Source organism: Tinamus guttatus, unplaced genomic scaffold (genome assembly GCF_059628265.1).
Source record: "Tinamus guttatus ecotype Peru unplaced genomic scaffold, ASM5962826v1 Tinamus_guttatus_pri_ptg000389l, whole genome shotgun sequence".
NCBI classification, from domain to species: Eukaryota; Metazoa; Chordata; class Aves; order Tinamiformes; family Tinamidae; genus Tinamus; species Tinamus guttatus.
The window spans coordinates 8064679-8083035 of NW_028288923.1; the positions used below are offsets into that span (position 1 = coordinate 8064679).

At 38.1% G+C, this 18357-nt stretch overlaps 1 protein-coding gene across 2 annotated transcripts in view; it reads right to left on the reverse strand.

The window, feature by feature from the left end:
- Positions 1-18357, reverse strand: part of NFATC3 (nuclear factor of activated T cells 3) — a 59972-nt gene that overhangs the window by 24592 nt on the left and 17023 nt on the right. For both annotated transcript variants that reach the window (XM_088530897.1, XM_088530896.1), the window contains exons 3-4: positions 10626-10788; positions 552-751 (exon numbers count right to left, since the gene is read on the reverse strand). In XM_088530897.1, coding sequence (XP_088387023.1) covers positions 552-751; positions 10626-10788 — 363 coding nt within the window. The remainder of the gene's footprint in view (positions 1-551; positions 752-10625; positions 10789-18357) is intronic.

Here is an 18357-nt window from a genome sequence, read left to right on the forward strand (position 1 = left end):
TCATACTATTTTTCAGCATATTCTATCTGGCAAAACCTAAATGTCAGAATAATGCAACTGCTGCTAAAAATAAAAAAAAAGAAAGAAAAAAAAAATCAAATAAAATGAAAAGGCTTCCTGTCAGGATGCAAGAAATGAAGACAACCACATTCAATAAAGAGTTAAGCAACAAGCAATTAAAACTACATGACTACACACACAAGTCATATGTCACTGTAAAAATGAACAAAATCCTCCCCTTAACCAGCCAGTAAAAACCCACATGGAGCTCCGGAACTGTGGCAGAAAAAGGTTTCACCCAAAGGCCTCGTCCATCCCCCTTAAGTAATAAGGGCTCCCACATCTCTCCCACAAGCTCTCCTGTGCTGTGCATTGCCCTGGACTGATTCTGAACACTGGCATGTTTAAAGGGAAGGGCCTAACATAATCCTGAGTTATACTGGGGAAAAAGCTGAAAAAAGTCAAAGTCATCAATTATCTTCATCCACATGGGAATCAAGACAGATGTCAGGGAATTAAACAGCTCATTTAAGCTTTATGTTGCAATGTACCTGGCTGACATGTTATTTTCAGGAAGAAGTGGAATTTCCAAGACTTTTGTGCTAGCAATTATTATCTCTTGACTAGCAGTAGCAACTGTTTTTCCAGTGATTCGGTGCACCTGGTAAAACGCATGAGGCCGCAAGTAGCGATCATCTGCTGTTCCAATGAACATCTGTAGGTTTACTGGCTTTTCATTGTAGCCTAGGAGCTGATGAAAAAGTAGACATAACATTAAAATATTAGCTGATTTTTACTGCACTTACATGGGCCATAATATAAACATACAACTACTGCAAGCACTGAAGAGTGAAAGAATCATATCAAATCACATCAAACTTGTCCAATTCCTTATGTTTCCTTCAAAGCTGAGGCAGAACAGGCACAGACATCTATCCTCCAAGACAGATTATCAGCAACAACATTCATCAGAACTAATCAATGTCAAAGCATCTTTATTCCTTTTGAATTTTTCATAGAGAAAAGAATCCTTCTACTCTCCGAATTTTTATGTTAAGGCTATGCTGCATTTTTATTTGTTTTGCTTCAAAGCAGACTTACCTATTTTTGTAAGTACCACCTAACTTCCAAGGTTAGTTTTTCTATTATGGCATGCCTAACTTGAGGGGTCTTGTGAATGCAAAAATATTTTGTTAGGACAAGAAAAAATTAAACTGTATCTAGAAAATCAACTACAGCTTATTTCTGGTAAAGAAAACATTTTAAGGAGGAAAAAAAAAAAAAAAAAAAACACACCCACACACACCAATAACTGTAACATTAATGCACAGAACTTTCCTTTTCTCAAGTGCATGGCTACCTAATTCCCTATGCTCAGTTTGTCTCAAAATCCCCCCAAAAAAAGAAAATCTGAGAACCTGTTGCAATACTTGAACTAACATTAAGTAGTTCTAGACATGAAACAAATCAGTATATAGGAAAACAATAAGTTTAAATAAGCTCCAGAAGGTCAGGCAAGATTTACTATGGCGCATCAGTAAGATAATTACCCAGAGAATTTAAGGAAGCAAATCTAACCAATACTAACACACACACTTCCCTTAGTCTCTGCTACATCTGAGGCCTATATAACATGAAGCATTAATTCCCCTTCCTGACATTTACAGACGAATGCATGCATACCACAAGCTATATAATCTCTAAAAGTAATGCAACAAATCTACACATCACCTGTTTTGACTTATAAGCATATAAACATTGCCTTATATTAGAACTGTAGGAAGGACCAGAAAGTCATTCCTCAAACTTTTTTTTTTTTTCTTTTTTAAATCTTGTCTTCAATATTTCTTTCACCATGTATTTGGTCACACAGCAACATTATCTAAGCTCTTCACAGAACTAATGCTTAAGGAAATAAACAAGCAAAAGCCCTGTTAAGTTTAACGAGGTTGCAAGAATAACATGAGTGGTCAAAAAGCCACCAGTCAGCTGTACAACAACTGCCCCTGTGCAAATGGGCATCAAAAGCACACCTAGATTTTGATGGAAATACGTTTTTTGTACACCAAAAGCATATCTCTTTCCCATTTTTAAGTTATGGCTCCAAGAGCACCTATCAGTCTCGCCAAGAGCAGCAGTTGGGATTCTGCCTGACGCCTTTAAAGAGCCAGGGTGCTCCCTAGGCTCTCCACTGCGCTCTGGAATTACATTTTTCCCAAAGATGCACTGCTCATGGATTTGTCTATCTAGCTACACCAACCCGGTCACACTGTCTTTCCCTTCATTTCAGGTACCGCTTTCTTCTTTCACTGCTGTTAAATGTTATTGAGAAGCAGAATAGCAAAATCACTCAAGACTATCAAAATTGAATTTGCCAAAAATAAATAAAACTTCTCCCATCATGCCTCCATATCCTACACATGGACAACTTAAAACAATTCCCAGATAAAACCTCCAGAAGAGCTGCAACTGCATAGATATAACTGTTATTGGGCACCAACCTACTTAGCTTGAACAGCTGAGACAAAACCATGCTTGATCTAATATATTGTTTCTGTTACAATTACAGCATTGGAATTCACTCCAAAATAAATCTCCCATTTTTCTACTCTTTTAGAGTAAGAAGCTCTTCGAAGTCACACAGGCATCATATTCTTGAAGTTTTTTACAGCAGTGGACTGAAAGGCAAGAAATCAGCTGTTTGCCTCTCTCTATATATATATCTTAGCATTGCCCCGTCAGTAGGGCAGCCTGCACTGCCTGTTGGGGTCCGTGACCGTGCCCAGCACTAGGCTTGCTCCAAGTGTTCCTACACCGCAATCTGCTTCTGTTGTTCTTGATTAAAGAGTAACCCTTTACACTCCCTCGTTCTAGCAAAGTCAGAGCATAACAGAGGAGAGAGGTGGCATCACCATAAAGCGTAGCTGGGTTTTAACTGCATTTCTAGATTATTGGTGGCCATGGTCTAACATTCGGATTATAAAGATATCAGCTACCGAGCTATAATTATAGCTGAGAGCTGTTTTGCATGAAAAGCATAAGTTTCCTTTTATTAAGGACTAAAAATATGACTTCTCTTTCTTATTTTTAGGCTTACAGCATGGTTCGGGAAAACACCCGGGCAATCTGCATGTGTGCTGCAGGCCAGGTGCCTCCCCCTGTCACCCCTTGCGTTCAGGAAGGACAGTCGGCTCAAAAGGCAGCTGCAAGCAAGGACCAGGGTCAGGCATGTCAACTGCTCTTCCTGCCCCAAGAGCTGGTATAAACCAAGAGTTTTTGGACTTGACTACCGCCACCAGCTTTCTAAAGGATTTTCCTGCTTTGAAGCCACAAAACAGTCTCAGCAATAAATCAGCACAGCAGAATCACCCCAATAAAGTCTTGTTTACAACACAGTGCTGCACTAGCAGCCTGCATGTGGCTCAGGCATCAGCCCTTGAAGCAGTAACTGAAGGGTGCTGCTTGAGTGCAGGTCTATTTCCACATATACCTGGCAACATTATTCCAGTAGTACATTGAGCATCTCAGAGCTGCACGCCACATTTTTAAATGATGTTTTTCTTTAAAGCAATCCCACTTTCCCAAGAGCGGCAAGCGCCGCTGCGCCCTGTCACTACTGACCTCCAGAAACCCTCCTCTGTAACAGAATCCTGACACACCACCCACTGCCTTGCAGAGGAAACTCCGCCAAGTTGTTTTTGTGTTTCTATATCGTTTCCATAGCAAAGGTCAGTGCATGCGTAAGTTAAACTAAAGCTGGAAGGCTGAAGACTGAAGGTCACTACAGGATAAGCCAGAAGAGCCGCACGCCAGGCGGTCCCAGCATTACTACAACACTAACTCGTGCACAGCAATACTGAACTTACAACTTCTACCAAGGAACTACAAAGACTCTAAGCTAATATAAAAGCATCTTGTATCAACAAGTAGATAACTTACATTACAAAAACTACATTCCCAATGAACTTATGGAAAAACCTTAAGGAAAAAAAGTTTAACACTAGAGACTCTAATTTGACTACTCAAGAGAGTGGCATTTTAACTGGGGTGTTGGTGGTGGCAATGAGAAACTTGCTTTCTTTCTCAGGAAAGGAAGTAGGTCACATTAAATAAGAGACCTTAACCTGGAAAAAAAAAGTTACTGTTTTTCCACAGGTTGCATGCAGATTTTATTGGGGCCCCATCTTGCTCACATGTCATCATTTCCACACTCTGATCTCTGATAAAGGAAGCCTTGCAACACCCGACAAGCCTCTCAGAAGGCTTTTTTTAGTCATTCATATTTAGAAGTTTTACTTCCTATTCCTTTTTTCAACTGAGAAGGTTCATGTGTGTTGCTGTATGCCAAAAATCTTTTCAAATCTAGACGGTATTTATTCACAAGATGTGATTTTGTAAGAGCTATAGCTTCAGATGAATATATAACAGGAAAACACATTTCATAGAAAATAGGTGAAATACTTATCAGAGAGTAAACATACTTTGAAGTAGCCTATTTTTCTGAAAAAACAAACAGTATGTTATAAAAGTCATTCTTTAACAATTCAGACAGTGCCAAAAAGTATTTGATTGTATTTGAAAAGTAATTTTCCTGAAAGCTTTCCAGCAATCATTAAGAAATTGCCATTTTTAAACTGGACTTTTACTTGTTTTAACATTTGCGTTTTATCTTTCATACTTTGCTGCTAACTGAAGACAAAGATTCTTCTGACACTGAAGTGCTCCTCCCTCTCCCCCACTAAGTCACTGCTACAGCAATCCCGGCCTCCTAAATTGGGCTGACCAGGGGAACAAAAAAAGGGGCTCTGACTTGAAATAAAAGACCTGTCGGAAAAAAAAAAAAAAAGTGATAACTTAAATGAGAAGACGACCAAATTAACAGTTTGGAGATTCATCAAATGCATCAGTAACCATGTGTGTGTGTGTGCGTGCAAAACTCCGTTCAGGCACAGAAAGGGAAGAAATATATAAAGACTGGAGGAATGCAAGCACTTCAAATATAGTTTTCCCACTTTTTTTTTTCTTTTTTTTTTTAATTTTTAACATTTTGACCAGAAAAGCATGTAACGACATTCCTACAGGGAAAAACAAAAAATCACTATTAAGTTTTTAGTCCACTTTTAAACAGGTCTTTAGCAAATCAACTTTTTAAATCTAACAAAAGTAATATGATAAATGAAGGAAAAAAAACCCTTTGAGGGTTTTGACACACTTTGACACACTGCAAATGTGACCCACAAACACCTAATCTTGTGCCCAAGAGGAACCTGTGCCTGGCTTTAAAGAACCCAGATTCTTTCTTCAGACATTTCTGCTGAAGTACTTGACTTCTGAGTGGTTTGCAGCGACTTTCTTACCACGTTGCAAAGAGTGTTCTTCAAAAACGTAAGGGATTGCTCCACCAAGTGGAACAGCACACCTACCACAAAGCCTGGGGGATAAAACGAGCAATATGCAAGATGTAGAGGCCTGGAGCTAGATGTAAACCGAAACAAGAAAAGCAGCACATGGTGACTAACACCAGTGTTGCAATTTACCATAAAGTAATCAGCAGGGGCAGTTTGGAAAGGGAAGCTTCAGCTAAAACAAGAAATGAGAATTCAGGGAAGTTAGAGACAGACTGACCACAGTCATCCCAATGGCTTTACTGAGGTGCAATGAGTGCTGGCCTGTGACCTCCCATGAATGAATCCAAGAGAGGCTGGAGAAATCAATGGAAGAAAACTCCCCGCAGCCCTACTGGGCTCCACAGCTTCCGTGCCTGGGATTTGCTTTTATTTCAATTCCACAAAGGTTTTAATATTACAAAATCTCAAAAACTCTAATTTAAAATAAAGATGTTAAAACAAGCAAAAAACCCCCATGTATTTCTCATCCTGAAGTGCGGTACTGTCTTTAGCCTCTCTTGATTATCTGATGCAGCTTTTCATCTTGAAATGAGAAGAAAAAGTATCTACATTACAAAGTATCCCTCCTCTTTTGCTATTAAGCTTACTGAGTAAAGTATCTTGACCATAAAATGGACCTTTGTAAATCCAAAGTAGAAACAAAAGAAGTGAAATATAAAATAAATGTTAATGAACTATTAGACACAGTGGCACAAGCCCAATTGCGAAATCCTTTTAAAGGTCATCTTGAAGACAAATAGATCCTGAAAAGGACCAAAGCAAACAAAAAATTGCCAATACCAGTGCATCACTGGTCACGATTCCATATGGTTATTCTGAGCCTGGATTTCTATTTCTGAAATCTCTCTCTCATAGCCATGCTCACTTCCTGCAGACAAATTTGAAAATTAATGCTAATTTCAGGTATATTTTAAAGAGTGCCTTAAGCTTAAAGTCCCATCTTATTCTACTCTACCCCAAAATATCAACACGTACCTAAGTTAGTACTATTCTACTCATACTGTAACTTCGGACTATTGCAGTATTGTAGGTTGTATCTAACCATCAACATATAGCATCCACTGGCAGTTTGTTCCACACTATCCAAAAGACCTTTTACTCCTGAAATCCCAAACCCTCATGGCCAGATTAAGCTGTGGACAGTTTACTGTGATTACTTTCCAGAAGACCTGTGTACGTTACCAAAAATCTAGAAATAGTTTTACTCTGCAAGAAAACCTGCCTTTTCCGCCATTTGGTGACATGATGATACAAAAAGCAAAACAGTGTCACTCCAGATTCAGTGTGCCATTTTTCTCACATCAGCTACAGCATTTTTTAGATTCCATATTTTACATGATGACATTTAATATGAGCTATACCATCTATTTTTGGCATTCTAGAGCAGAGGTTCAAATAATCAAATTGTTTCTTTACAAGATGTATTTTTAGAATCTTGTTAAAAAGCCAACATTTTGTCCCATATAGTCCATCCCTTGGCTCACATAGGCCAAGATTTACTTGAATTTACTGAAATGCCTTCAACATTTATTTGTGAATTGCTATCATCAAGCCACAATAGGCAGTGAGAGCTGACCCTGGCTGTTTTCTGTGTGAGAAGATGAACAAATTCAGCAAAAAACAAACAAACAAACAAAAAAACACTTTTTTTGTGTGTGTGTGTTGGGGGGGGAGGAATAATAGAAAGAATCATGAAACACAGAACAGACATGCTGGTCACTGCATTCAAAGAGGAACAAGGAGAACCCTGGTGTTTTATACGCGTTAAATACTTAAACAAATTGGCTGCAGGGATTACTTGGAAAAGAAGTGACAGTCACAGTATTTCAGGCCAGGAAACTGACAACCACTTAATAAACTTTCATTAATTTATTTCTCTCCGTCCATCTCTGACACTGCTCAGTCAGATCCTATCTTGTTGGTCAGAGCTTCTTGGGCCAGAACTCAAGCAGAGTTTGTCAGGTTGTTTGAAGACACAGTCCCTTTTCAGAATTTGCTAAGTAGCTCAAAATCAGCTTACTTGAAAAAGAAAATTAATTTTGAGTTTCATCCATTGCCATCATCTTCAGTCATGACATCAAGTTCTGCTATCAGCTTAAATAGAGCTGCCATTCAATCCCTCTTTCAGGGGCCTCCAAGAATCCTTCCCGCACGGGAGGTTACTGCTTGTTTGTTGATGACCAGAAGTACATAAGCTTGCAAAGAAAACAATCTTCGTTTTTATTTTTAACTGTACACTTTTCCTCATATACAGTGATTACGAGTTGTCCTTATTGATTCTATGGTGCTTCATCTTTTCTGTTACTGCAGAATCAATTACTGCAATCACTTTGCACATGGCAAACTGGTGAGTGATTCTATCCTCAGACCCTTCATATGACAAGACAACATTAAGGCCACAGGCAAATCCCTAAATCCAAAGGGTCTTACACACACAGGACGCCCTTCACAATGGGATCTATACGACGTCTGTTGTAGACGCACCACCAATTTTAAAATAAATTACCCTTTGCATGGTTCACCTCTGGAACCGAGTCCCATCGTGGTACACGGCCATGTTTGGCTGACAAATGGGTTTGGGTGCCAGAAAGTCAAAACGGTACCTTTCGCCATGCTAATAAGTTATCTTTTCATTCCCTACGAAAACTGTCAGTGTTATCTTATAGACTTTCTACCAAGGTAAAATAAATCATTTTAGATTATGCAGATTAGCTGGAACATACCCCAAAGCCAGTAGAGATTAAAAAGGCAGATATGTGCTATTTAAAAGATTTTACCATTAGAACAGCTGAAGACGAGATAATGTAATTATAGAATTTGCTTCCTTAGAGTCTGTGGACTTAAAAAACAAAGCACAATGATCAACTCATTTCATTTCCTCACATTTGGGAATAAGCTGATTAAACACACTCACAATAGATCCTGCCAAATTTGTCAGAAGCTTAGTTTCCTAGCAACAGGTACAGCACAGTATTAGCAATAGATTAATGATTTGCACTATCTTACAACCTTTAAAGAGCACATCAACTTCATAGTGAATCAACAGGGGTTTTCTAGTTCAGAAATTTATTATAAATATTCTAACTTTCTACAAATCACTGTTCAAGAACAAAATCCATTTTATCACAGACAAGGGCACACAGGCGCTCAGGCACCCAAGTCCTTTCTTAACTCTGACCCTGGTTGCCTACAGTTATTTTACCCAAGAAAAGGCTAAACGTGCATTATTGCAATGATCTCACCCGTGGAAGTAACTGGCATAAAGCCAAAAATACTGAAAAGAAAACCTCAGGACAGGTAAAAATAAAAATGCATATCCTCAACTGTGTGTGTGCAAGAAGCCTCAGCAAGTGCCTGGAAAGAGGGCACCTAGGTGAATAAGTACTTTACATTCGCTCGCAGCTATCAGAATTTTCTTTTCACTAAATTTGACCTATAGCATACTATTTCCCCTTGCAGCAAGTAAAAAGTTAATAAGAATCAATGTTTTGTTTCTTAACAACTTCCTCTCTCCCATCAAGCACAACAATTAAATTCTAATCCAGCTAGAAGAGACCAAATTGCAAAACTGAATATTGATTTGCATTTCTATTCATTTTAATTTAGTGAGGCAGGGTACGATTCCTGAGTATATACACAGGACTGGGAAACACAGACATAAACACCAACCCCCATTTTCCATAAAAAATTTTTATCATACCAAGATATTTCACAATTCTAATGTAAACACACAGCTCTTAAAACATCAGTATAATGCACATACAGATATGTTGCTTCTGATCTGCAGCTAGTAACATCTCACTCTAAGTAAAAGCAACCCTAAATTTATTTGCCAAATCTTATAAACATCAGCAAAACAAGCTCCTGTAATGCAAATACTAGGACCAGAGCAAAAAAAAAAAAAAAACCCAAAACAAACCAACAAACACACAAAATATGCTGGTAACAAACGTTTAGCAGGGTCCACCTGGCTAAAGCAACACAATGTTGCACATGAAATGTACTCCACTGACTACTTTCAGCTGCCAGCCTAACTCAGGCATCCTCACTTTTATGCTGGTGCATCTTGATTGACAGGTGTTGTGCTAAGATGGCATGTGCTTATCTTGGTAAGTGGAACAGACATTGTATTTGTTAAGAATATGGTCTGGGCTGCCCTCCTGGATGTGGAAGGAATCTATTTCATGTTCAGGTGCTAAATTCTCTGTCTAAACTCCTAGAAAGCTTTGCAGGACAAAGTAGCCATAACCGCTGCAACGTCACTGGCAGCTGGCAGTCATATGGGAGCAGTCACAGCTTGTGAACAGAAACACCCAGCCACAATAGCTGTTTACCAAACCCAAGCTTTTTTTTTTTTAATAAAAGAACCCAGCATGAGCAGGTGTTAGCGGCAGTTATCAGGAGCGAAAGCAAGCAGTACTACCACTGCTCTTAGTCAGATGAGATGCACTGCTGCATTTTCTTCAGTCCTTGAAACTGATCTAAATCTTCTGAGAGACAAAATAAAGCCCAACTGATTTTGTTAATGCAACAGAAATGATGACAAAAAAGGAGAGAAAGGAATGAGTCTTACTTTCCCTTACAGATTAACAGCCCACAGCTAAATAAACGAGGTGATGCCTCATTTTATAAGGAGATAGCTACAAATAAACTGTCAGTAATGACCTTGGGGTCTTGCTGAAGAAAGAAAAGTCAAGGTTAATTTACTTCAAATAGTTATGTTCAACACATCAATGGAAAATATTTTGCAGAAATAACCAAATAAAAAACAAATGAACAACAGCTAACAAACTCTTTCAATTGAGGCACCTATAGCGCTTAGCAGCTTACAATAAATACCAAAAGAAAGATGATAAATGGTTCAAATGAAGCTATGTCATATTCAACTATACCCACAATTAATCTATTACTGCAAGTTTATTCCCCCCATCCTCCTTTCCCATCTCAAATTCAATACATACCTAACATATTACTCAACAGCAAATTCCTTAGCAAACATAAAATGAACTGTTACATACTCTGTAATTGTAGCAAGCAGTAAATTCTTAAACATACAAATCTCAACTGCTACACTGAACAAGATATACTTAGGAGAGAAATCTTGCAGGTGGAGGAACACAGGCTCCACAGAACGTAACAATCTATAGTACTGTAAATACCAGCGAGCAGAATCAATAGTAAAATTTACCTTCTGTTCAAGAAAACCAGACTTCCTACCTTCACTACTGGGTGTCCTCCAGTAGATGCTTTTACTGCTCCTCTGCTTCCTTCTGTTTCATAGTGAGCTCTATGATGAGTTTTGGGCTGGACTTCTATCTTCAGTTCACACTGCCCATAATGGCTTGGTAAAGGCCAGTCAAGAGGTGGCAAAGAAGATGTGCTGCAATCAGGATATGCACACTATGGTTACATCAACTATGCCATTTAGCCAGAGTACAATGAATATAACTTTAAAATACACACAAATAATACTGCTTACCTACCATATGACTGTCAAATAAGAATAGTTATTAGTCTAACACAGTCGCTTGAAAATTCCAACATTTGGCTGATACATTAAAATCTTTAATTGGAATATTTCTTCTGGAGTTGTTGAGCGCTGTATTTCTTCCTTCTGATACCTGATTAAAAGGCATGACTCCATGTCCCACATTACCAGTGCTATTCCATACCTGCTCTTAGATTATTTTTTATCCTCAAGTAAACTAGCAAGCAAGTTTAAACTGTGTTAAAGGGACCAGTTAACTTCAACAGGATCTAAAGCAAGCCTGCCTGGTCTGTGAGTCATTACATTTTAACAGTCTGCATCATTATCTTAAAGTTAGCACTACATTTTGCTAAATATCATTAAACACTTTATGATGATCCACATTTTTAAAAGACTAGTAGCCCACCTAAGCATGAAGACTTTGTACACCAGGCAACAAAGTCAAAGACATCTGAAGTACTCACTTAGCTTACCCACACTATACCCTGACACAGCTCCTCTCCATGTGATGCCTCTCCATGGAAGGAGGAAAAAATGCATTACTAGCAGCAATATGGAAGAATCTCAGAAGGAAATAAGCCACACATTTTCACCAGTCTTTTTTATACCTACCCTTTGACCTGCATAAATTCAGACTTACAACTCCAGTAAGATGAACAGCCAGATTCAAGTCAGTAATTATCCAGTAGACCAAATGAATACAAAGTAAAAAAGAAGCATTTATCCTGAATGTTTATACCGCTGGGTACAGCACAAGAACATTTGCATTCCTGTAAAGTGCTTTTCAACACCATACTTAGACCAATTGGGAAAACAAGTCTGGCTTTAAGGAGGCAGCCAAATAATGGTTTGTACCATCTTCTGCAAATGCTCAAATCCATTCCTTTCCTCTTTACAGGAAGTGGAGAAAAAAAAAAAAAAACACCATCCAAAACCATGCGAATTTGCATAAACACTAGCAGCTCCCAACCCCTCACTTAAAACTGCTGGAGAATTCAATCCAGACCTGTAAAGCATGTGCACTGCTGCCACAGAATGTTAGGACTGAATGAAAAAGAAAGTCCTGCCTTTAGTGAGTATGTGGATGGGCTTGGGATCAGCCTGCAGCACCATACATAAAAATATTAAGAACAGTTTAGAAAGACAAGTAGCAAACAAGAAATTTCTAAGTCTAAAGACTCTCCCCCTGCCCCCATTTTGTCAAATATGTCAAAACAGTTTGTGTGCACAGTGACTAGTCCCTAAGAGGACTTGGTATAACATGTGAACCACAGACTAGATATTGGAAACTAAAAAGTATTACTGAATATTATATATTAAAATCATTAAAGAAAATATTTGTTGATTATGGTTACTCTCCATCAAATTTCAGAGAGGTTTACTCTTTCTGCAATCAACCATTAAAACATGGCATAAGCTATATTAGACAGCTCTATCAATTCTCATTATCTCCTATAATAATATTTGCAATACTAGAACAAACATGGAGACAGGAAAGAAACCAAGTCTCAAGATTTTTTTATTCTTTGAAAACAAATAGAAAATATCAGCAGGAGAGCAAGCACACACGCATGTGCAGATGCCTAAAATATTAAAAGTTTGGAAATATTTCAAAATGTAGTTTTCCTAACTGTTGATTTTCAGGCTGTGCTGTATTGAACTGTTACTTTCTAGATGCAGCAGGCTACAGATTTGCAGTAGTTTCCATTTAGAGGACAGGAAAAAAAAGAAAAAAAAAAAAAAGATGCTGGATATCCTGGATATCTAGGCCACAAATGTTTCTCTTTTAATGTTTTTCTTGTTGTTTCTACCATTACAATCTTAAATTTTTTTATGGTATGGTTCTGTGTAGGTTTTTTTCCTAAGGGGATATCAATTTTATGGAGTTAGTGTATCAGTTTAATACAAAGCATTAAAAAAAAAAAAAAAAGTAATATGATGGTTCCCCATCCCCATCATTTGTGTTTTTCTGAATCTTTTGAGGCTACACACTGACCTGGATCACTGATCTGTGGTTTCATTTAGTTTTGAAAAGAAAATTTTTGACTATGATAAATTTATCAGAGCTCCAGCTTCTTCAAATAGAACGAAGGAGAACAGCTTGGAGTGGCACCTTCTCCAAGTCACATGGAAACCATCCCGCAGGCTGACACTAAATGAACAATTAACTAACAGATCCCAATACAAAATGCACACTCTATTTTTCCACTCCATGCAGAAACTGACATAAAAACAAAACAAAATCAGAAGAATCACTCAGTGTTTTGGGGCAGGGGGAACATTTTTGTACACATCAAACATTTCTTCATGTGAAGTCACACAATACCTGACACTGGAGTGGGAAAATATGTCTGAAGCCCCTATAGCCTTATTGCATTTATGTATAAGTCTTGTTCTAAATGAACTATTAGGGGAGGATCAGCACTAAATTGAAGTCTTCCCCGTAGACTCATCATTGTTTTATCAGTGGTAAAATGTGTATTTAACTAAGGTATGTTTTAGATTACATAAATATCATTAGACTAAAAAATTTTAGTGCTGCTTCACTCTCAGAAGACCTAGAACATGTTCAAGAGTAGGAGAATCAGTTGCTTAAGAAACTTGCTGGTGCTGTAGAAAGATTTCAACCTCTTCCACCTCACTTAGCAAGATGACACTTGCGTTAAAATGATAAAGCCATTTTATTTTCCATTCAGAACACAGAATCGAGATCAACTGTTCACTTTTTTTTTTTTTAAAGTCATTTCAGATCATAATATTAAAAGAAACATGATCTTATATTGTTAAAAATCAGTCATTTCTGAACTTTGATGGGAGGAGGAACACATTTGTAGCCATTTACACATGTTTATTAGGAAAAGACGGCCTGGTTCATTACCAAAGTAGTTACAATAGCTTGTGGCTTCAGATAAAAAAAAAAAAAAAAAAAAAAAAAAAAGCCTTAAAAGCCTTAACAGCCAACTAGTAAAGCCGCAAATGCTTCATCAGGAAACAGGAATAACCAGTGACAGCCATCCTACATGATTCATTAAACCAAGTTTTAACATGTTGGTGATACAGCACCCATCTATAAATCTACAAATGTTCTTTCAGTAATACCAAGAGTTTTATAATCCGATTAATGCAAGTCTCCAAAAGCTCCTATCACATCAAGATTAAAGGCTTTGGAGAACAGCTGCTATTAAAGGAAACTCGGAAGGAAGCCCTCAGTAGCATCCTCAGCACAAGACACAGTATTTAAAATTACCCCTTCAGCATTCACAAAATGCATTTAATCCACAGTATCCTCACCTGCATCCATCATGTGTGAACCAGAATTGACTCAGGTTGCCCAAAACAGACAAGGACACATGTGACATTCAGCATACAGGCAGTCAAACGAATCCACTTCTCCGATTTCACTTCTCTGTGGGCCTGGGCATTGACTCTGCCCCTCTTGCAGAAGAAGAAACAAATCCCAGATGCTCTGGAGCATCCTGCAGGGATCAGATACTGGGCAGTAGATGTGGCTTTGCACCAGACTAAGGCTCTTCTCTGCTCTGCCCACATTCATTGCAGTGGCCAACGAGGGCCACTAAAAACCATTGGTTAAAACTCTAAAATGGGCATTTTCCATTAGGAGCACTAAGACTGTGTGGTTCATTGGACAGACAGTTGTGACATGAGAGGGTCCTTGTGCTGGTAGAACCTGCTTGTGCTGCTACCTTGACCGAAGTGTTTGCAGAATTAGCTCTGTTTTAGTCTAATGCCTTCCTGGATTCCTCATTTCGAAAGAAGGGGAGCTGATGCAAGAACTCCTTTTAGCCACCCTGAATGAACATGCTTCTACCTCCTTGTAGGCACTAGTTCTAAGAAAGACCTTTTGAAGATATCCACAAGGACTTGAAAATGCTACTGAAAGTTATTTCCTTGGCCAGTTAAAATTCACAGGTAGTCTAGAATGACCAGCTGATCATTTCTCAGTTGCAGCAGAAATAACACTTTCCACGTACATCTCTCCCAATACATCAAAATTTGACTGCAGGAAAGGCTTGTTGACCATATGATGGATATTTCACATCTTTTTCTCATCCTGAGTTTTAACAGGGAATAACCAACAGCCACGGTTACCCTGTGACAAGTGAATGTTAAGACACAGCAAACCTTGTGCATCTTGTATCCTAACTGCAGCCCCTTTCAAGAACACTTTTAGAGCCAAAACACTGCGGGGATTGTGCTGCACTGCACAGAGGAACATTTCCTTAGGTGGAGCAATTCAGGAATTAATAATTTTGGGGACATTCCACCTGCCACAGTGGGTTATCAGCAGTTTTTTTTTTTTTTTGTAATAGTATGTACATCCAAAATATAACCGTTTCACTATCAAACCTGCAGTTAAATATACTTCCAGAGTACTGATAAAGCATATTGCCAAGTAAAATCTGTATTCTATCATGTCAGAACAAAGCAGAAAACTTAAATCTTACCTGTAGCACAGAGGTCCTGTATTAAAGCACTATCTGAACTTCTTTAGATTCATTAATAATGTGTAAACATTACAGCAATAGCCTAGCTTATTAAAGCCCTAAGAGGTTCAAAGTTCTCTTGCTTGTCTCACTTAAGTGGGTACTTATCTTCAAAGTCAGCGATTTGCAAATATTTTCACTTGAAAGTTTTGCTAACACAGCATAACTGCTGTTATTTCTATTTAACAGAAAACAGATGGATAGATACGTAGCAAATAAGCTTGTTCATAGTCCACTCACACTGAATGGTTTGCTCTTAAAATTAGGACTGACAGTCCAGCAGTTATGTTAAAAACTGAACATAATTCTGTTCTCCCGGCTTCCAAATTGTCCTGAATCCTTAGGGATTCAGACAAGAAAGATAACTATTCCAGTTCTTGCCTATCTAGCTCTACTTTATCCTCACAAAGCAACATCAGCAGCAGTCCCAGCTGCCAGGAACAACTGCCAGACAAGAGCAAGAAAGATGCTCTCACACTGCCATTTATCATCATTATTGAAGAGATTCCTGAACTGTAAATACATCACCAAAGCCTGTTTGCTCTTCACCACCACAGCATAAAGAAACTCTTCAATATCCTATTACTTCAACATGTTTTAGAGTTAAATTTGCAACGCTGTGTTCTTAAGACAAACATCAGTTCTTATAGTAGTTTTATATTAACTCTTCCCAACACTGAAAATACTATAATGTAAAGTCAACTTACAGCTAAGAATTCCATGAGAGAAGCAACAGTTAAAGAAAAATATTTTTTATTTCAATATTTTTTCCCATTAATAAATACTGCCACTGTTATCCAGTGGATATAAAAGCACAATTTGCTGCTGTCAAAGACTTGCTGCAAGGGTTGAAGAAACAAAACACACCAGCCCCCTGAATTAAGTGTACTAGCCTAAAAAAATGTTTATTTGCCACATGATTTAGACTCTCAGGAGCTAATATGCAAAACTCTTAGCCTACTGTCCCACCACCCATTCCTATCACAAGACATAAATTAAAAAGCAACAACTCCGCAAAGGCACCAATAACAGAACCAAGCACCACTTGCAATTTCCCCATCACATCCACTCATCTAATGCAACCACAGAACGTCGCCTCAGTCGGCGCTGCCCAAGTGTCTGTCATCGCTGAAGAATTTTACTTCTAGTGATATGCCTCCACCCTAAGTATCATTATATTTTTTCCCTCATCAGAGGTTTCAGGGTCATCCCCATACTCATTTTTTCCCTTTTTCACTGAAGTTTTTAAAAAAGAAAAAAAACACCCACAACCAACTTTTGCACTTTTTGCACTTCCTGGAAATTTTGCAGCTGTAAGCCTGTATCAGGGAGGGAGAAGAACCATCAGCATCAGATTTACAGAACTATGAACATCAATTTGTGTAAAACGAGCATATGTATCTCTTCAAAATGACATTTACTACTCATCTTTCTAATATAGCAGCTTTGTAATCAAGGAGACTGACTGAAGCATAAGCAATAAAATTTTATTAAAAGAGAGCGGAGTATGTAGCACTAAATGGATATTCCCATAGTAACGAGTACTTCCACTAAACAGGAATTCCACCAAGTTACAAAGAACACAATTCAGAGCTTTCACAGCAAATTGACTTTTCAGATGGCGCCTCAGCATGAATATGAGGATCAAATTTAGCTATTTGAATATGAATAGCCACTAGGAAGAAACACTTTTTTTCTGGTATTCTCCCAGACTATTTATAGCCTACACTGAAACAGGCTGTCTAAATAAGTGAACTCGAATCATCTATGTTTCTTTTTTTTTTTAAACAGCTAACACAAAATTTAGGAAAAGGAAGAAAGAATCCAATTAATGAAAGAGTCTGAAATCACTCTATGCAACAGCCTAGAAACATGGCTTGAGAGAGACTGGCGGGAGGGGAGAGAGAGTTTTGATGGTAAAATTCAAGCTCTCAAATGGTCCCAAACAATCCCAAACTCAACATCCTCCACGAAACAACGGGGCGATAAGCAAAAAGGGAAGTCAGACACACTACTTGAGGAGGGAAACACAAGACACAAATCCAATACTTACCCCTCACCTGGGGGTGGGAAGATCAAGTGTATTAAACAAGAGCAGCAAGAATGAAAATGCAATAAAATGATCAGATAACCTCACTGCTGAGTATTAGATTTGGTAAATGACAGCACTGGCAGAGAGTCTGAGGCTAATACACTACTCAGAGCTTCAGTATCCCTAGACGTACCAAGAACTATCCAGTTCCTCAATGCCCATTTTATAGGAATTGTTGCAATAGTTCTGTCCTAACCACTCATATGCACTTACCTTACTAGGAAACAGGAATGTGACTCAGGGCGGATAATGCACATATATTTTTCACATACAACAGACTGGCAAATTATGTATTTGTATCTTAGATAACAATTTGTTATTTGCATACTTAGCCACAGTATGGCCACACTTGGCCCCTCAGTATGAATGCGAGTAAAAAGCTGTTTAAAAAGCAGCGGATCTTCTTGCAATTCATTGCTAAAACATAAAAGCAAGCTGCTCTACTACATAAATTTTAAAATTAAAATATTACATGACAGAATGAAATGGCTGAACATACTGAAGATGCTTTCACTGCATCTGTGGAACAGTCTACAAGCGTCAAGTTCTCTGTTACACTATGAACACAGCTGCTAATGCAACCATTGCCACTAACTCAATGATCAGATTAAAAAAAAAAAAAAAAGCAAATGTATATTGCTTAATAATTTTGTTCACTTGTGAATAGGTACAGTCCTTATTGTCTTCTTTCTTCTCACTTTTGCAATTAGAGAACTCAGCTACCTTTCCGAATACCTTTCCAAAGAGAAACTAAAACTTGTGATTTAAAATTATCCAAAACTGAAAAAATGACCAAGGGAGTGCTGTTTAAATATATTTAGAGACAAATAACCTATTTCTTACAGCACTCTGCTTTAAAATTAA